At 38.2% G+C, this 20,979-nt stretch overlaps 1 protein-coding gene across 2 annotated transcripts in view; it reads left to right on the top strand.

Annotated features, from left to right (window-relative positions):
* Positions 1-2,374: 2,374 nt before the first annotated feature.
* The window catches only part of LOC119787141 (integrin beta-1-like), a 37,830-nt gene continuing 19,225 nt past the window's right edge, over positions 2,375-20,979 (top strand). Inside the window, exons 1-3 of one of the 2 annotated variants that reach the window (XM_038290797.1) lie at positions 2,375-2,668; positions 18,247-18,313; positions 20,832-20,917. In XM_038290797.1, the coding sequence (XP_038146725.1) occupies positions 18,247-18,313; positions 20,832-20,917 (153 nt within the window). In that variant the 5' untranslated portion in view covers positions 2,375-2,668. Of the gene's footprint in view, positions 2,669-5,831; positions 5,922-18,246; positions 18,314-20,831; positions 20,918-20,979 lie in introns of those variants that run through there. The other variant, XM_038290796.1, reaches the window with a different exon arrangement.

Raw genomic sequence — 20,979 nt, 5'->3', positions numbered from 1 at the left:
TTTTGTTATTCTATAGTGAATGTAGAATAGGCCTGTTTTTGTTACGTGATTTGCTAATGCACTTATGCACTCTTTGCAGTAAATTTTAATGCAAGGCCTTTAAGAATCTATAACACAGAGGCATTATTATTTTTCAGTGAATGAGGTTTTCATAGGCCTAAGTGGCCTATGTTATTTGCTGTTGATTCTCAAATAAAATGCATAACGATATTAGAGCTTTCATTGATTTTTTTCAAATTTGAAACATTGTCTAGCCTGTAAGGTAAAAAAAAAAAATTAACCAATTAATCAAATTGTATTCTTGAGTATTGAAAATAATTGAATTGTTGGGCCAAGAAATTGATACTGAATTGAATCACTATGATGGGTGTGATTTACACCCCTACTAATGAGACTTAGAATTTTAATTAAAATTAATTAAAACTAATGCACTTCATGCAGCTATCTTAATATATTTGAATACCTTACCTTGCCTTTCAGGCTTTTCTGGGCCCCCCCATGGACACTAGGGGTGTGCAAAATAATCGTCATGATGATGCATCGTGATTCTAATTTTCGTGATCTACTGCATCGATTCTTGACGCCAAGTATCGATTATTAATAAAAAAAAAATGAATAAATAAAATTACATGAATGGTTGGCGAACATCAGCCAAAAACAAGTGTAATACAACTTCCAGTCCAGTAGATGTCGCTGCGGATGTGTTGACGCACGCTGCCTTGTGTCACAAGCATTTCCGGCTGCGGGATACTGCGCCGAGTCATTCAAAAACAAAACATTGAGGAGAAAATATTGCATTGCATTGCAATAATTCAAGTATCGTGATGCATCGTGATAGAATTGCATCGTGGCCTGTGAATCGTGATTCAAATCGAATCGTGACTTCTTTGGCAATACCCACCCCTAATGGACACCTCCTGGCCCCCTGGTACATTTTTGTCTAGAACCGCCACTGTATATAAATACTCATGTAAATACTGTGTGCAATAACCCTGTATAATGATCAGCTAGAAATTTTTTATAATGGGGGCCAGGCAGTAACCAATGTAGACTGAGGCGTGGCCGAAAGCAGATAGGCCCCAGAACCTCACGGTCAATCTACACTGTTCCACCAGGAAAATGAACGAGCAAAACATCCATATTTTCTAAATTAAGACAAACTATAGTTTCCTGCAGCATTTGCTAACAAATAGACACATATATTTAAACATCTGTAATTTCTAGATGAAAGGTATAGTGGATAAAACTCAGTTTTTAGTTCTGGGGTGTAAATCAATCATCATTGTCATTACTTACCTACTTGTATCAATAAACATTCTGCATAAAATTGATATTTACAAGCACTAATATCTACATAAATTGTTTGCTAAGTTTTTATTAAAATAGTTATTTATCTTTGATTTCACTGAAGACTCCTAGATGAATTGCAGAAACACATCATTTTCTCTTTACTCCATAATCTAGTTCTGAAAAGAGCATGAATTCTGTATTTATCATCTTTAATGTTAGTATATTGATGATCATAATTAACCACAAAAAAATAAAATGTTTTGAATATTCCATTTGAGAGTATTACTGTTGCCACCATCTGGATGAGTGGTGGAAAAAATGGTAGGGGTGGCTAATGACAGAATAAGAAATGATTCCTCCTTGGCTGCTTTCATGCCTCTTCTCAATTACCAGACATGGAAAACGTAGTATACTTGAAGTATTACTAAAGTAACACTTCTTCCAACTAAATTGGGACATTTTTAAGTTTACTAAAGTATACTTTAAATATACTTTAGAAAACACTTTTTATACTTCTCAGTGTAAGTCAAGTACTCTTGACTATACTATTATTAAGTATATGAAATATAGTTTAGAATAAGCAAACTCTAAGTGCACTGCCTGATTTTAAGTATGAAATTAGTGCACTTTTTTAGTATACTTGAATAAACTACTTTTTGCTAAAAAATTAAAATAAAAATAAGAAAAAAGCTGTTATATGTAGACGCACTGTATATACCTCATGCACCTTTTTCTTCTTTGACACCTCTTCTATTTTTGACTATTTGAGCTGATATAACAACTTAATTTCTCCACTGTGAGATCAATTAATCAATAGATTTAAACTATTCATTGTTTAAAGAGACTTTGTGGTTGCCTTGGGGCCCTAAGAAGTCCCTTAGTTCAAATATGGAGTAAATGTGGTGAAAAAGAGTCGATTTAAATACATGAAAAGTATTATTCGCCATTTCTGAATGAGAATGTACATTTTCTCCCCACAGAGAGGTTAACGAGGGTTCACGCATCGCTGGTGTGCTTGTTCTTTAGACCTTTGCATGCCGTTGAGCTTTCTGTGTGGGCGGGGTTAGAGGTAAAATAAGAGGTTTGTAGAAGAAAAAGACCCAGTAGTGTTATACTGGGAGCAACGTGTCCCGATCAGGCTTTCCATCTAATTTTACTAAATTCACAACGAAGGATGCGGGAATGTTAGTTGCTCCCGTGTTTTAATAGTAGTTTTTTTATACGTTGTACCTGTGCGGTGCCCTTTGATCAGCCAAACAAAGCGAGCCCAGGTTTTATTTTAGCCGTTTTTCTCCAGTATCCGTTAAAAAAAAGGACACTTTCTGGACCTAATGTTGTTGTGAGTTCAAAGCAGCCTTCTGTAAAGCTACAGCTTAAGGTGAGTAATGTTGTTTTAACCTACATTTATCCAGCTTTACTTCGGTTACAGCGACTTAGGGAAACAAACAATGGGGAAAAAAAGCGAAGAATGTTTGACTTGGGGTGCAAACTTCAGGGTGTGGATCAACGACATGCTAGATAACGGAGGAAGGAGACTGTGGTTGGTATAATCTGCTCAAAGACGGCGAGATTTAAAGACATTTGTTTATTAAAACTAAAGAAATGTGAGTTTAGGGGGAAAGTAGGCCTAAAGTAGCCGCTTTGTGTGGAGATTACTGGTAGAGAGAGAAGAAATGATTGGAGTTTATCAGTTTCTTCGCTTTATTTTATTTATTTCCTTTTTTTTTTTTGGTAAATGTTTTTTAATCCCTGATTTTGAATGACCTTCCAATAGGTTGTATTGTTATGTTCATGTTTGGTGCTTCTTTACAGCCAATTTATTTACTTTACCTCAACTTCACATTTGGTCTAAGTTGTTTTTTTTGTTTTCTTTTTAATAAAATTGCAACTTTAAGCTTTTAAGTTGAGTTTAGTAAAAGGTTCAGACCCTTAATAAATGGTGTTAAGATATTTAGAGTGTTTAGTTTGGGTTATAAGGGCTGTATGACCTTCTGCCCAGGGCAGCATATCCTTGGGGCGTCACAAGGAAAAATCCTAAGTTTCTTTTTTTCCCCTTGTTCTTTGGCCATTGGAAGCTGTAATTACCCCATTGTGTTTTTGGTTTTTTCTTTGGTTTTTTTGGTGTGGGCAGAATAGTGATATTAGTGATCGGTGAGGTTTATCTTCTTTATACATTAAGAACAGAGCAGCAGATTGTTTTGTCATTTCCTAATTTTGTAATTCAGATGCTATCTGGAGGTTCTCTTAAAATATCAGCAGAATTTCCTGCAACTTTTTTTTGGTAGTTGAGATCACAATTTTTAAAACGACTACAAAATTACCGTAATTTTCGGACTATAAGCAGCGACTTTTTCCCCATTTTTCGACCTTGCGGCTTATATAACAATGCGGCTTATCTATGGACATTTACAGCTAACGGCCACTAGGGTAATACGTAAATCTATGGATTTTACCATCCACCATGTTGACGTCACATTTGCTTCAACACACAAGTACGGTAGCTGTGCGCGCGGGAATGTTCCCCCGGAAGCAGAACGACAGCGAGAAAGACGGACATTGCGGGCGCAAGACACCCTCATTATGGAAAACAAAGTACCGGTAGAAATGCATATGATGCAGCTTTTAAGTTAAAGGCAGTCAATTTGGCAGTAAAAGAAGAAAATGGAACCGTTGCATGTAACCTTGGAATCAACGAGTCGATGTTAATAAATAGGAGGTTCCCCAAACAGTTGCCTCTTTCCCGACAATCCTCTCTGTGCATGAACCATATGGTAATTAAACATAAAAAAACCTGCGGCTTATAGTCCGGTGCGGCTTGTATATGTACAAATCGTGCAATTTAGCTTCTGCGGCTTATATTCAGGTGCGGCTAATAGTCCAAAAACGACGGTATGTATTTTCTTAGCGCTGATTTGAATTAGAGAACAGACATTGTTTGGACCAGAAGAAGCACATTCTTATTCTTCTTCAAAGTCGTAGGGAAGCGGCTGTTCCAACAGTTGCATTTCCAAATTCTCACTAGTGGTGCACGATTTTACATGAGTGAATAAAGTGAATATGATTGGTCGATTATCAAAGGGGCAGGATTGTTGTGGCGGAAGGTTTGCAACCAAATTTGGTTGTGACCGGTTTCTCGGAAGCATCTTGCTAACCAGTTAGCAACTTAGTGCTAGTAGGTTCCCAATGGGAAATTCCATTGGGACCAAGTAGCACTAAATTGGTGACTTAGAAACGACACTGTCAAGGAACGCTATGGACAGAGGAAACATGCAAGAGGAGGAGAGTTTAGTGTCAGAGGTCGTGGATGAGTCTCCTCCGTCATACATTTTTTATTTAGAGGAGGAAAGCGGGGACGGATGTTGTGGAAGAGGACGCCAGGGCGGCAGAAGCTTGGTTTGGTGTAGAAGGCTTACAGCCGTACATGTTTGAGCCCTTGCCTCGCAACGCTGCCAGTTCTGTTAGCTCTACACCTGCTGAAGACACAGACGTCCATCCCAGTGAACACTGGGACGGAACTCAATGGGAAAGGAAATTATTCTTATTTCTACCGTTGCGTATATAATTAGCTGCGACATATGAATTAAGATGCTATGACCGAAAATATTTGACAGATGACCGTTGATATATGATTGGCCGAATTTAGGTGTTCAGCCTGATGTATAACTAACTTGCCTGCATAAGATAACGAAAAACACAGATTTTAAAAACAGGATTTTTTGATAAATAGATAATTTCTAAATTTTTGGATAGTATAGTCTGATAAAGAGTACATTTCTATACATGTTTAAGCCAGAATGATTTGATATTTAAATATGATTTCCCTACCACTTTAAACACATCATTTCAATTATTCTAGCAGTGAAACATTGTTTGTGACACCCAAAGTTCAATTTGGTGCCAGATCTATGTCATTAACAGGAATGGTTGGATAAAATGCCCAAAGTGCAACACTTGTGTTAGTTTATTTCATCTTTTAAACATATATTGCCAAAAATGCAGCCTCCCAAGGTAAATAAAGTGCCGTGTTTAGAAGATGGTGTACAGAAATCTGACTTAAATCTTTAAAACAAACCTAAACTGGACTCTAATGAGTTCAGGTGACGTGCTGGACTGTATAAACTGTGGTTAAGGGCCCAGTAAGTCCAGGACATCTTACAGCAGGCCACTTTGGTTAACCAGATCTTTGCAGGCTGTTGTCGATTCTTGCCCACAGCTGTGACGAAATATTCAGCACAAGAATGTAAGCAGGGCAGGAGCGGGCTTGTCTTTCTGAATATCTTCATGCAAAGGAATCATAGCCTGAAGGCTTTGTTTTTCTCTCTCCTAAAGATTAAGGTTAGATCTGATTTTATGCTCGCTCTGCAAAGCGTACATCTGATTTGGCAAGTTGTGTACTACATTATCATAACATGCGGATGCCTTCAATCTGGAGCATATGTTGTATGACTTGTACAACACATGCTTCTGGTGTCAAGTGTGGACATGGCAGACACAAGGTCTGCAGACTACAGCCGTCTGATCACCACTTAGTCACTTCCCTTAGTTACGCTGTTGTTATGTTAAAACAGGGAGTGCTGTCCGGGGTAGGGCTAGAGGGTCGTTCTACGTTACTCAACACCACATCGTCACACGTGAGTCATTCATGATCGGCCTTCCCTATGTGGATAGGAGTGGTGCTGTGTTTGGGATATGATTGTGATTCAGACAATTTAAGATTCAATCTGAGTCACAGAAAGGTTGCCACTATTTAACAGCGTCTTAAAGAAGCACGTAGTGGGGGTTCAGATGGGTGAAACCCTAAATAAGGAGTTTTTTGTTGAGTAGAAGTAAAAGATTTTTTTCTCAAACTGACTTTTTTACAAGCCCATTGAGATAGAGGTGCTGGGTTATACTTCATTGTATCGTAGTGTGGAAGTCGTCGTCATGCTGAAATATCCCAGTTTACGATTAATTCCTTATGATGGTTGGGATGTTTCCTCAGACCATTTGGTTTTTCTATGAATCTTTGACAGCTTGGTTATGGAGAGTTTTAGTAGTGCCGCTGCCGTCTCACAATGTTTAAGTTGCCAAAGGATTGGGATTTGGTGTCTCCATCAGCTAAAAACACTTCACCCAGTACAGATTGGTGTTGCTGAGGTGGACCAAGCTTTTACCTGTTAGTCTGTTTTACCATTTCTGCTGTTATTAAAGTCGTATATTTATATGTCAAATCATTCTGGCTTAAACATGTATATAAATGTACTTTTTATCAAACAATTTTGACCCACAAATTTGGAAATTTCTATTTAAAAAAAAAGAATACTGTCTTAATATCTGTGTCGTTTTTTTCCGTTATCTTATCCACGCCAGTCAGTTATACATCAGTTTGTACACCTAAATTCACAACCCAAGTTGCTTGTGAAACATCCACCACAACAATTGATAATCGACCAATCACATTTACTTTATTCACTGGTGTAAAGTCGTGCACCACTCGGGGAAATTCAGAAATGCAGTGGTTGGAACGGCCGCTTCCCTAGGACTTTAAAGCACTTTTAGCTGAGCTGTTTTATTCCACTAACACGGTGCTGTCCCTCCCCGACCTTTTACTTTGGGTCATTTTGTTGGAAAATAAAAGCCTGTTCCTGATTTTTAAAATAAACGACCCGAGTTACTTTTTTCTTTTTTTCCGGCTGTGTGAACCAAAGAGGACCACAGCACAGCCCCTGCCCCCACGTATTGCTGCATTTTGTGGGTCATCTTTCTGAAAGAAAGCTTTTCGGCGTACTAGAAATACATTATTATGAGTTTAGAAGAAACATACAGTGTATAATGAAGAAAGTAAAGGAGAATGAATTTATCATGTTGAATTATTAAGCAGGGTGATTATAATAGATGGGGAGAACCAGTTGCATTTTTTTATTTTGAATAAAACTGATTTGTATATATTAGTATTTTGATTTTGTGCACTTTAGTAAAGGTTATTTTGTTGTTGTTGTTTTTATTCTCATGCAGACCTGAGTCTTGTTTTGAAGCCCGGTTTGAAAAACAGCCAAACAGTTTGGATCAGTATTTCTAAGCTTCAGCCTCTGAGAGTTTTAGTTAGAAATTCAAGTGAGACATCCAGATATTTTACTAAGCTGTTTACCATCTGCTAAAGTAAGCAGTGCAGCTAAAACATTTCTCTGTATGGTACTTCAGTTTGGGAAAAAAAATCCCTTTAGTTTGAAGGTCTGCTCTGAAATGCCTCCATAGCTTCATGTCTCTGCCGGAGAGAGGCTGTGTTTTATATGTAGAGTAGTTATCCTTTACATAACATTCAGTTCTTTGTTGGGCACCGAGGGAAACTCCTGATCTGCCTTTTCTAAGGGGGTGGGGGTTAGCAACACAAAGGGAGGGGTCTAAGGAAGTTAATGGACCAGGAACGATCTGACCCCATCAGAAGCAGGTGTGGTCTAGCCTGCTTACTACCAGAGGGCAAACAGACTGGGGAGGAGGGGGGGTAATAATTTATTAATGGTCTGGTTTAGCAATTCTACTGCTGATGGGTTCTGTTGGATTTTGGGCAGCACAATCTCTGCAGAAATATTTCCAAGAAGCAAAACGTTTTTTGGATCAGTAGATCCCCAGCAGCCTTTAATGTTTAGGCTTTAAGCTTTGGCAGCTTTTCAGCTCAGTTTCAGTTTTCTGTACCTAACCACTATATGACAATGTGCATTTTAGACTCAGAAAAGTTGACAATTCCATTGCAGCACAAAAAAATAAATAATAAGTTAAAAAGACCCCAAAGCCTAAGGAGAAGTGTGTTTTTTTTCAAAGGGGTGGTGCTTTCACTGACTGGAAAATTATCTGATTTTTCGACTGTCCTGCTTGCAGCTCACAAGTCAGGACAGGTCAGACTTAATTTCCAGTTAAAGTCTGTTCTGTTGAGGAAACGCATTTAGTGTTTGTTTGTTCTCTCATGGGTTCAACGTTAGAAATGGGAATAAACATGTAACCCTTTTGGTTCCTTACTGCCCAACGGTAACAGGCAGCAACAGAAAAACGGGAAGAGCTGACTGTGACCAGTTGCTATGATAATCACCGACCGACAAGAGTAACAAAAAAATGTACAGTGATAAATGTCAAGGAGAATCTATAATAATGTTAAACTAAAAAAAAAAAAAAAACCTAAACATCCATTCCTCTGAAAATAGTCAAACTAAACTAGAATTAGTTAAAATGGAGACTAAAGTCCAAAGAATTGGTTTGAAAAAACCTGTAGATGACCTTTTTCAGTGTTTTAAAGGGATCCACTACTAGCTAAACATGTCAGCCTTTTTATGTTCTTTTAAGCTTAAAAATGCTGTTTTGATTCATAAAAAACTCATCATAATAAAAAAAAAATATATATATATCCTTTGTAATATTTTTCAACCCATGGAGGTGGCCATTTATTTTCACCTGCACGGTGCACACTGGGTTAATGTCATGGTTAGGTCTTACTAGAATGGAAGCTACAGAATGGCTAAAGGGCAGATTGCACACATCAAATGTCGCTTGGGTCTGGTTGTGAACCAGTTTTGCATGTATGCTTCTGCACCGTCGGTCTGGAATTTCTAGGAACGCACAGCAGTTTATCACCAAAGCACAAGGGGGAGCCTATTCGAGAACTCGCAAGAACTTTGGCGGATGGTCACGAGGATTCTTCCAAAACAACAATGGCGCACCTGCAAGATGTCACGATCATGGAGATGGATCTAGAGTAGTTAGACATCGAAGAGTAACAGGTTCTGTTAATGGAGTTGGCAAAAAGGCCTATGAACCCTTCGTGGTATTTGTCCATTGTAGTTCTTCCTCGGTTTTTAAAAATGGCGCACCCTGACAAAGGACCAAAGGACTTCTGCTTGAGGTCTGTGCGGGAGGATTTGTTTTAGGTGCGGTTGCAGAACCTCTGCACAGGGGTGTGGTCACGACAGAGACAGATATGACGGTTGCAGACGCTATCTGTCAAAAGCATAAAGTGGCCTTAACATTACCAGAGATGGTTTCAATCCTATTGGAATTTCTTTAAAGGAAAACTTCTTGGGCTGAGCTGAGCTAAGCTTTTAGCAATGGTTCTGCAAGATCTGTCTTTTTATTTGGTTTTTTTAAGAGCCAACTAAAGTTTAAGAACCCATGGTAACATGCTCACTCATGTTAAAGGATGAGAAAATGACCCACAGAGCTATGGCTACGTAGCTTCTATGAAGGAGATACCATCTTTTTCCACAGAACAAAACCTGAGCTGCACAACGAAGGGTTTGATGTTAAACTGATCTGAAGTTATGCATTTTTTTGTTCTTTTATTGTCCCACAATGGGGAAATATTTTAAACAACAACAGTGTGTCTTCAGTAGGAGGCTTCTCCAGATCCGGTGCAAGACCAATACAAAAGCTGCGTGAGTTACTGTAACATTTAATGTCCTTTTTCGATTTTTGAATCGAAATGAAAACATCCATGAGATGCATGTTATGAAGTTTTAGGCCAGCAAAAAAAAAAACAAATTGGGTGGTTTTTCCTTTTTAGGAACCATTTATTTTAGAGTTTGGTATGAAGTTGAAACCGTGCATCAGTAATGTGCAGTTTTAGTATGGAGAAGTGAAGTATGATATAGTTCGATAGCATTAGGCAGTGTGACATACACTTGCAGAGTTGAAGCCATTGCATGGAAGTGGTCACAGTGTGAAGTTCTGTTTTCATGTGAACAGATACCATGTGGTTAACCTTTGATTGAGTGAGCATAGCAACCACAGAGCCACCAGTAAACTGGCACATTTACCTTCTTATTAGTAGGGTTCATGCAAGTGAAGAGATGAATCCAGCATGTGAGCGCACTATTGTTTTGGTTTTTATGCGTCCTCATCTCAAAGTGGACTATGCAGGCTTTTAAAAAAAAAAAAAAAAAAATAACACCTCTGTTTTATGCTCTATATCTGGAGGAAGTAGTTCATAGTTGAAGCAGGAAACGGTTTCTGCAGGTGTCACTGAAAACCTTCTCTGGTCTCATAGGTTGGATTGTTAGACCTGTGTGCTTCAAATGAGGCTCTTCATTGATTTGAAAAGTAGATGTCCTCAACTTTAGTTAGAGATCAGCTGATTTGGTTTTTGGCTTTCCACTTCTGAACCACAATAACACCCACATACTCTCCAGCCGTTAGACCTTATTAGACGGTTATTTCAAGATAAGCTTAGCTGCTAAGGATATATTACTTTTTTTTTTTTTACAGTAAATAAACCCATTTGATTGTTAAACCAAACATCCATACCACAGAGAGTTCCTGACAATATGATGGATTTATGCATGCCTGATTCAGACTATTATATGATGCAACAGGGGGATTTATGTGCTTAAATTGCTCATATTTATTGTTTTGCTTCTGTTTTACGGGGCATTACATTTTGATTTCTTCAGCTATATCCTTTTCAAATGCATCTGACATCAATAGTTTTTTTTTAATGTTTTCAAGCCCTGACCTGCAGATAAACAACGTAAAACCAGTGTGGATTGAATGGGGCTGAAGTAAATTATAGTATTTGTGTAAACTGTGTGGTATTTAGAGCAGAGATTGTCATTAACTGTAGAGGGATTCCACTGCAGCGTCTAAAAAATGAAAACATTGCTCAACTTATTCCTAAATTTTTAAGGGAGTTTCACATCAGTTAAAGATTTATAGTTACTGTGTGGGACCTTGCGTTTTATCTGCTAGGTCTTAAGTTTAACAGATCATGTTTGTAGTTTTGTTTTCTGGCTGATAGCTCAAAAATAAATAGTAATTTGTCTTTTTTCCCTATAAAGTTGTTTTTTCTGTTAGTCAACTTTGATGTATGGTCTGGGATTTTTATTTGGGGGTTTATTGATAGAAGAATTGTCTAGAAAACCATCTATAAATTAAAATTTTGTCTCTAAAATCAACAAGGAGACCAAATGTTGAACCAAAAGCAAATCTACGGAAAGGTACATGTGCGGAATATGGAAACTTTATTCCTGATCCTCTGGAAAGTTGACACTAAACATGTAGTTTCAAATATAGATAACTCAAAAATCTCAAAAGTCTTAAAGATTATTTAAATGAAACTAATGCATTTACAGAAAGGAAGGAGAAGTAGCAGAGGAGGCTGACATTATTAAGGTGAACAGATTGTTTCCCATGGATTTGCATATGAAGATCCTGTTCTGGTCAGAATGAGTCAGAGCAGACCTGAACTTTATGACCTCATCCCCTAATGAACCAAAACAAAACTCTTGGAAAGCATTTGGTTTCAGTTGCATTTTAAAAACCCGTCTGCATATGGTCAGGGGGTATCCTCCCCCGGAAAAATGTGAACTGTAGACTCTGAAACCCTATTTCCTGCATTTTAAGGTGGAATGCTATTTTTTTGGTCTTTATTCTAACACTATTTTTGTCCTGATTATGGGAACCATGTGTGCTCGACTAGAGGTGGAAAATTTCAGAAGGAAGACATCAGGTACAATATTATGTTTCATAGGTTAATTCAAACAATCAGAAAGTGTATTGCTACATTCACACCGCTTAAAAAAGCCTCTACTGCTTCATTTTTGATGCTTATACACATTAAGGTCTGACATGCCTTAAGAGCATCTTTGATGCTCCTGAAGCACGTCCAAGTGTGTCCAGATGAATCTGATGCTTCTGTGCAATGCCAAAGAGCGGCTTTGTTATATTTGCTTTTTAAGCTGGTAAAAAGTAGTTTTAATATATTTTTAAGTGAGAAATTCCAGCTTAAAACATCGTCTGTACAGTCAGTTCATCAAGATTACGATCCTGCCTTAAAATTTTATTTAGCTGTCGGATCCACTCAGACTCCCACCAGATCTGCTCGGGTCCTGAGCATGCCAGTGACATTCCGCTACATGATTGGCTGAACATGCCACATGATGTAAAACATTGTGGTTGCCCAGACAACGATAATAACATCACGCAGTGGATGATCATTACTTATCAAGGTGCATTATGGGACATTTCATGTCCACTACTATTTTATTCACTTAAAGGTTTGGACACCCATCTAAAATGGCATAGAGGCTAAGGTGGATGTTTGGATACAGACATAGTTGTTTACATGCTGCTTTCTCTGTTCGTCATCTACCTTCTTTACTTGTGTGGCAGGGCTAGAGCACCGCCTCCTAGTATCACAACGCTTTTGTCTGCTTCAGGTGATTTCATTTTTTACCTAAACTTTTTCTCTGGCGATGCTCTCACTAGCTGATCCGTCCCGGAAGCACAATCCGTTCTGCACATACGCCATCAGCTCATCTGCGCATCCAGATATACATCTGAGATGCCCTTGAATTTTGTTTTATTTTTTTCCTCCCCAAAATTAATCGGCGTACTAAAATATGTGTTAAAGTTTGATAGTGCATTTGCTGAGAAAATAAATGCCTTAAAATCCTTTCTGTCTGTTCCCGATCTGCACCGGAAATCGGATCCTAGGCTACTTCCGGTGACTTTTTCAGCTCTGGATTTAAACAAATCTAGTCTTTTTGAGTTATCTTTTTCTTTTGTGTTAACCTTACGGTATATAGTGCTTAATCTAAAGAAAGAAATGTTTTAATCACATTTGGCCTGACTGCTCTGAGCATGTCCAACGATGACGTCTGTTTAACGAAGAAAATGCAAAAGGCATCAAAATTGTCTCACAAAAGCCATAAAACATTTTTAAAAGATGTGCAGCTGCTTTTTGTATCTCTGCTTCTGTCTCCTTGAACCCCAGTTAGCCTCAGCAGATGGCCGCTCACACTGACCCTGGTTCTGCTGGAGGTTTCTTCCTGTTAAAAGGGAGTTTTTCCTCTCCACGGTTGCTGCAAGCATGCTTAGTGTGAGGGATTGTATTTGAGTCAATGCAATCAACTGGTTTTTCTTAAATAGAAAACTTTGAATCAAATTGACTTTATGATCTGGTTGAACTGTAAAGTGCCTTGAGATGACATGTGTTGTGAATTTGGCGCTATAGAAATAAACTGAATTGAATTGAATTAGCAATTTTTTAGAGAGTTAAGGATAGAAATAAGTAGTTTTAGTACCATAATGACATTAGTTATGGACTCCTGAATGTATATCTGTTCGCGCATGCGCAGGATGGATCGTGCCTCCGGGACGGATCGGGTAGTGACTGATACCTTCTTCAACTTTGTGTGGATGTGGCCTTAACATCAATTATGATTGTTTTCTGTGCAGTTTGAAATGCAGACAGACCTCAGTCTGACTGACAACCTTACAGCGCAGGATAATAGTTGAGGTTTTTCTGATCCAAACTAACAATTTCATTGAGCTAAAATAGTTTGAGTTGATTCCAAGATATGTTTTTACTGAAGCATATTGCATTCACCTGAAAAAAAAAAAGAACTTTAAGTTAACAAGATAATTTTGATTTAAAAAAAATACATTAAATTCATAACATAAACTATGAAGAGAAGAGGAAGGGGGGGGGAACAACCATACCATGAATAGCGAGCAGTGTGCAGGCGTCTTCTTAAAATTCACAAACTAATAGTGATGGCATCTGCATAGCTAAGAAACAAGAGGCTTCTTCATTCTCAGTCCCAAAAGAAAGTGAAATGGATTAAACCCGACAAACAGAACGTTTTGAAGTTCTTCTGAAGGAAAGGCATCTCTTGTTTAGAAATCTGCATTGCCAACAATAACAGACCCTCCTCCATGAAATCACAGCAGCATTATCTTGTTAATTCAGAAAAAACAGACACATTTCTTTCATTTTTTCTAGGTGAGTGCAATATGTTTATGTAATTATTCAATCGTTTTATTGTTTGTTTTATTTTATTCTTAACACCGTGAGGGTTTAGCTGGGATTTGGCTGCGTTTCCAGCTGCCTGACCATGCTCTCTCCCAGCTGGTTTAGCTCTGGCTTTATAAACAGAAGCTCAGGTGTAATGAAAGGTTGTGATTAGCTCGGTCTGCCTGGGCATAAAGAGTCATGATTAGGACACTTTACTGATGTTCCTCTATATATTACACTGTGTCACGGTGAAGACTGTCAGGGCGAGAGACACAGAAGCAGGAAGATTATTGGGAAACGAATGAATGCTTTAAATTCATTCTGGACCTAAACAGATCCTCATAATGAATGAATGAATTTAATTTAATTTGATCCACTGATGCACAACAGATTCACTTTTAGTGTTTGAAGGCACGCTTTATGCATCTGACAGTGTTTCCATTTTAGTTCTTCAGGTTTGAAAAGATTCACAGAAAGATAAAAACATTGCAAAAAGAAATAAAAGTGTCCTAAGTATTAAAAGCCAGTTTTAAAAAATTTGTCTTTAATCTGGATTTAAAAAGGTGCAGATCAGTGAGAACCTGCAGACCGAGGAGCAGAGGTGCGTTAACCACAAAGGAACGGTCATACCGGGACCTAGGGACGTCCAGAACCATTTGATCAGCAGACCGCAGAGCTCTGCTGGGGCGATGTCCGGTCAACTCAGTTAAATATACCGGAGCAAGACCGTGAAGGGCTTTAAAAACAAGTATTAAAACTTTAAAACTAATACGAAAATGGAACGGGAGCCAGTGCAGGGGTGAGAGGATGGGAGAGATGTGGCTTTGCCTGGAAGAGCCAGAGACCAGCTGCTGCATTCTGTACTAAGTGTAACCGTTGCAGTGATGACTGTGGGAGGCCAGAGTAGAGAGCGCTGCAGCAGTCCAACCGAGAACTAATAAATGATTAGTTCTCGGCTGCCTTACAGGCCTCCACCCGGCTGTGTTGAGCCCATGTAAATTTCGGGCCGTGACAAAAGTACAGGCTTGAACCAAATAAGGCAACATCCCTGAGTTTACGTCATCTCGGGGCTTCGTTTGGATTCGCCCGTTTTATGCTGGAAGTTTAGAATTGTGAGATTTCCAGGGAAAGGAGGAGTCGATGGAGTTTGAACTTTCCTATACGTCCATTTCACCCACTGAACTATCATTATTCATCTATGACTATGTAAAATCAGTTCAGCATTCTATGAACCCTTTAAGTAGTTTTTCAGCTTCAAAATAAATCCTTTTACTGCAGACTTTTCTTCTTACCTGCTAAACCATAAAATAAACCTTAAATACTTTAAAGAGACATTCACAAAAAGAACAATATTTTTTCGATCAATAAAATGGTTTCCAGCACTTTCCTTTTTACTTTTACAACTTTTCAAGTTGAATCTTCTATATTTTGGTTCAGTAGTAAATGTTTTAGCAAATGAACAACAGGAGCTCTCATTATAACCCCTGGCTTTGTTCAGCTGAGTTTAACTGAACCGTTCGGCTCATCATCTCTGAATGTTAATGATTCCAAGTGCTATGAAACGTAACCAGAGAAAAATAAAATATACATTTTGTTTTAATCATTGAAGAAAATTATAGATGACTTTAGTTTATAATCCTGTCGAAAGAAAAAATCCCAAAAAGTTTCAGTCTGCTTTAGCTCAGGTAGCTGGAGCTGATCTTATGGTTCATGAACACAAAATTATTCAAACAGACTAAAAATGTCACTTTAGTCAACCATGTTTTTACAGGAACATTTTATATCAATTTGTTGATAGAAAATAAAATGGCATTGATTAATTGTTGATCTTTGTTAATAAGGCCAAACCAATCAGTCAAGTGTACAAATGGGGAATTTGCAGGTCATATATTGAAAAAATTTAAGCTTTTCATTTTTTCCCATTAAATATGTGGTGTAAAAGGAAGAAGTATAACTTCCTTATTTTGTTTAAAAATAAACTTTCAAAATAAATGTGCAGCAGTTTCTTAATACAGAAAACAGAAGAAGCATCTTGGATGTTAAACAATATATGAATATTGTATTTACTGAGGGGGAAAGTGATTTTCTGTCAGTAGTTTTTGTTCCTGTTTGTATATTTTTGGAAGTATTTTCTAATTAGTTTAACTCTGAGTGGATCTTTCAGTCAGGTCATGTTTATGCTCCAGATCTGGGAATCTTTCTCTGCTACTAATGGAGACTCTGAATGACTTCCAGTCACTCGGTCATCGCTTTGCAATTTACAGCGAGGCATCGGGCAAATCCCAGTGCAGCAAACAAAGCTGGTCTGTGGGAACGTTGGGGTGGAGCGTTGATGGTGTAGAAACTCTCCACAGCTGGAGAATTTAATTATTCTTTCTTGCATATGTTGTACTCTGCATTGAAATAAGATCTGTTTTGCCTGTTAATTATGCTCAGGCTTGTAGCTTAGTTATTCTCTTTTCCATGTTTAAAATCCTGAATTTTTAAACACAAACGAACAGCATGAATGCAAACGCCCTCCGAAGACTTCAGCTCAAACATGAAGTCATCAAGTGCACGTATATGAAGGGATTTATCCAGAGGAAGAGATCAGCAGAAGTACGTTAGCTTTGAGGTTTAGCCAAGCGGCTTCCTGTGGGGGAACCTAAATGCTCTCTAAGGAGCCCAGTCTCTCTCTAATGTTGGTTGGAAATCTGGCAGTATCCTGATAGATGCCATATATGCTTCTGAGACGTGTTGGCATGCTTTCCCACCAGTTGGCACCAGAGTTGTGTAATTTATATTAGCCAACGCTGCAGCAGTTGTGCAAGTCTCTCCTCTTTTCTACATAATAGAGCCGTGTCCTCCTTGTGAGGGTTTAACTGCCCTGCAGCGGTGTTGTTAAAAGGTTGACGGCGGTCAAAGTCCCGTCTGCGTTTGGTTTACACTAAACATGCTGTTTGGCCTTTTAAAGGCTACTTAGAACTAGATCTGCACATTTGTTGTTTGGGTGAGAAGCTGCAGTCTCGATCTTGATGTCTGAGCCGATTTTAAATGTTTCTACACTTTCACAAAGGTTATTTTTGTTTATTTTTCTTTTTAATGTCTTTAGAGATCCTGGCTCTAAAATGCGATATTGACCTTTAAAAAAAAAATAGTATTTCAACCTGATTCTGTGTTGCTGTGATCATCTCTGCAACAACAACTATCAACAATGATGTCATTTGATCAGGAGGCCACGTCTCACAGGATGTGGTCGCTTTTAGGCTCTCAGTTCCCAACATGGCTAGCATCTACTTTTTGTTTTGTTTTTTTGTTGTTCTTGTCTGTTTTTCTATCCAGGTTGATACGGATCTACTAAATCTTATTAACTTAACCAGCAGCCTTTGCTGACTCAGCCGTACCAAACTAAATATTTTCTGCATGAATGCTGCAGGGTGAATAAACATCGGGTTCCTCTACCCTTTTTTGTTTGTCTGTTATTTCTTCATAGTTTGGGTCTCATTAAAGCTGCTGCTGCACATCTGTTGCAGTCATTACATGTCTGCCGCTCCACTCTGTTATTTGTCAGAGATCATGTCCTGGAGCTACGTTCCTCCTCCATCGGGCTTTTTTTCTCCTGTCGGCACTTGTTTGGTTTGTCTTTACCTTGGCATGGCAGTGAAGGGTGCCGATCTGTCTCTACCTGAAATCTATGCCCAAACCAGACCAAGTACGCGCTGATAACGTCACCGCCTCGGGTTTGTTTACACTTTTAAAACTGCCGCCCTGCAGCTTTTGGATGCCTCACTTCTTTAAATAACACCTGAAGTTAATTCTCCCCATCAGCAGGTTCTTCAGCTCTGCAGAGGCCTGATAAGCCTTTCTTTGAAAAAGATGCATTAATGCATTTTGGTGTGGCATCACTATAACGGTTCCTCTGATTTTGTCTGACTGAATTATTGAATTCACATATTTCTATCTTCGTTTGATTGTAATCCGAGTGCACATCTTAACGGCTTACCAGCTTTGTTTGTGATGTTAAAACACAGATGGTCTGATCACAGCTTGCAGGCGTCACTAATGTGCGATGTTTGTTTAAAAATTGGTCTCTGGGAACGGAACACCTGTAACCACAGCTAACGTGCGCGCTCTTCTGTTTATGTTGGGAATAAAACTGACTTGAACATGTATTTTTTTCTTTTATTAGTGACATTTATGTTTTTACTTTTCTCTCACAGATGAATCTCCAGTTTCTTTTGATAGCAGTTTTGGCAGCGGTCCTCAGAGGCAGCTTGGCTCAGCAAGGTAAGAAGCAAAAAACCAGATACCAACTGTTCACTATTAACCACCATTTCCTGTGTATATAGCTCAATATTAGTGCAGTGCCTGCTTTTATAAACTGCCATGCAACAGTTTTCACTCCCCTTGATTTAAATAAGGACCCTAAACTTCACCATTGGGAAAGTTGTTCTTAACTGTTCAGTAAAAGCTGAGCTTTTTTTTTTTTCTTTATTCAACCTTTTCTTTCTTTTTTACAAAAATAAACCTGTAATCACTGCAAAAAATAGAAATCTCAATAAGTTATTTTTTCTTAAAATAAGTGTGTTTTTCCTTGATTTGAGGAGGTAAGTAAGACACTTTGCCAATGGAACAAGACAATTTCCTTTTAAAATAAGAAAAAACTATTTTATCGTCTTATTTCAAGTAAATATTATCTAACTATCTTATTTTAAGAGTAGAAATACTCATTCCATTGGCAAATCATCTTATTTACCTGCTCAAATTAAGGCTAAATATACTTAATTTAAGCCATTTTTTACTGATTTCTGGATTGTTTTTGCAGTGATATTATGATATAAAACCTCTGCTAGTATTTTTTTTAACCATCTCTCCCCACTGTTACGACTATAGTCTCTGGGGAAAAAAATCGAAATCTAGGTGAGTAAAATTTTTCTTAAAATAAGTGCATTTGTTCTTGGATTGAGGAGGTTAAAGAGACATTTTGCCAATGGAACAAAACGATTTACACTTAAAATAAGAAAACACAATTGCATCATCTTATTTCAAGTGCATATTATCTAATTCTCTTATTTTAAGAGTAAAAATACTCATTCCATTGGCAAACTATCTTATTTACCTACTCAGATTAAGGGCAAATACACTTAATTTAATACATTTTGACTTATTTCTAGGTCATTTTTCCAGTGTTCTTAATTGCAGAATGGCTCAGTCAAACTGGATGGAGAGCATCTGAAACTGGAACTTTAAGTTCTGGATACAGATTCTTGATTTGACTTTGACCAGGTCCAATTTTAACTTCTACATAGGCTTAGATCTGTTTCATTGCTTTTCATCCCCTGCTACAGGGTCCCCAGATACTGCTCTATCCATCTAACATTCCCACAGCATGATGCTGCCAAACCCTAACCTGAATCTGAAACCTTTGGTTGAAGTAATTTTGGGAAGGGGCGAAAAATACTGGTTAGCTGATTGGCCTATGTTGGTTATAGACGGGCCAAATAAACCAATCAGATCAACGAAGCATATGATGTAGCAGAGCGGCGACGAAGAGGAGCCAATTGATAGATTAAACTCTTGCCGAAACCAGTCGGGAGAAGAGCAAAAACCTCTTTTCCTCTGAGAAAAGCCTCCAGAGCAGTGTTTTGCTCTTGTTTTAGTGAAGAAATACTCTGTAATTCCGATAAAACTTGCTCGATAGCCACGCTAACGCTAGTTTCATCGGCTGAAGCCGCCATGTTCTTTAGACTGCACGGTCTCACGCTTCTCATTGCGTCACACCTCAACCAGCCTCGAAGCCAACGCTGATTGGACGTTCGTTTGGTGAACGGCTCCAAATTTTCTTCAACGGAGAGTCTCCAGACTGATTAGCGAGTGAAACCTTGAAAGCTCGCGAGATCAGGATGGTCTCACGAGGCTAGCCAAACCCATGTTTAGTATGATTGCTGCTGTTTTTTTGAGACCCTCAAAGAACAGATGCATTTATGTTCATATGAAACAAACTTGATGTACCAATTAGCTGACTACTGAAGTTAGTCGATTTAGTTAAAAACATTCAATTATTATTTTTTTAAATTAAGACCTTAATTAGCATTAAAATTCATTAAATGTGATTATCGTGGCATTTAAAATGCTTTATATATAAAAAAAAAAACATTTTAGAAAAACAATTTCGTCAGATATATTATATCACAATATATTTGCGCAGAACTGCTTCTGGTTGAGCGTAAAGCCGTATGTTCAGCAAATTTCAACAAAATTAGCTGGAAAACAAGGAATTCAGGACAAGGCTGCAGCCTGTCGACGGTAAAGATGAAAAGGATTTTTATATACATAGGTGGGTACTTGTTGATGGCATTAAAATAAGTTCTTAGAGCATTAAAAAACATTAAGTTAGAGTTACTCATTCCTGTATAAACCCTGAAAGAGTATAACGGTAAAGGAGGCACAAATGCACGAAACGGGTCTGATTTTAGCCCGTAAAACAAAAAAGATTCTACTAAAATCTAAAATTGCTTCAGGGGAATGAAACTGTTACCATGGCGCTGCATAACATGTCTCGGCATGTGCATTTTTAAGGCTTTAGATAGGTTTTTGTTGGTAACCATTTAAAGATTTCTCTTTTTTTACTCCACCACCAACACCATGACATCATCAGCTGGTCAGCTGCCTGAAACGTTTCCCATCTTGACTCATTTTCTGAGCTAGAAAGGGGTTTCATTTTCAGGCAGCAGCTGGTTTGAGTTAGTGAGCTAATGGAAAATGTGTTTTCTGCCTTAAGCTCAGAGGAACTTTTCTCTTCCAGATGCCAGCAGCTGCATCAAGGCGAACGCACAGTCATGTGGGGAATGCATCCAAGTCTCCGAGACATGCGGGTGGTGCTCTGATGAAGTGAGTTCAATCAGTTAAACTGTCTTTGGGTTATTTTATCATGGGTAAAATATGTCCATGAA

The sequence above is a fragment of the Cyprinodon tularosa genome, unplaced genomic scaffold, assembly GCF_016077235.1.
Source record: "Cyprinodon tularosa strain WSP-4 unplaced genomic scaffold, ASM1607723v1 ctg289, whole genome shotgun sequence".
Taxonomy (NCBI): domain Eukaryota; kingdom Metazoa; phylum Chordata; class Actinopteri; order Cyprinodontiformes; family Cyprinodontidae; genus Cyprinodon; species Cyprinodon tularosa.
Note: the sequence above shows the minus strand (reverse complement) of the source record. Positions and strands in the feature narration are given on the sequence as shown.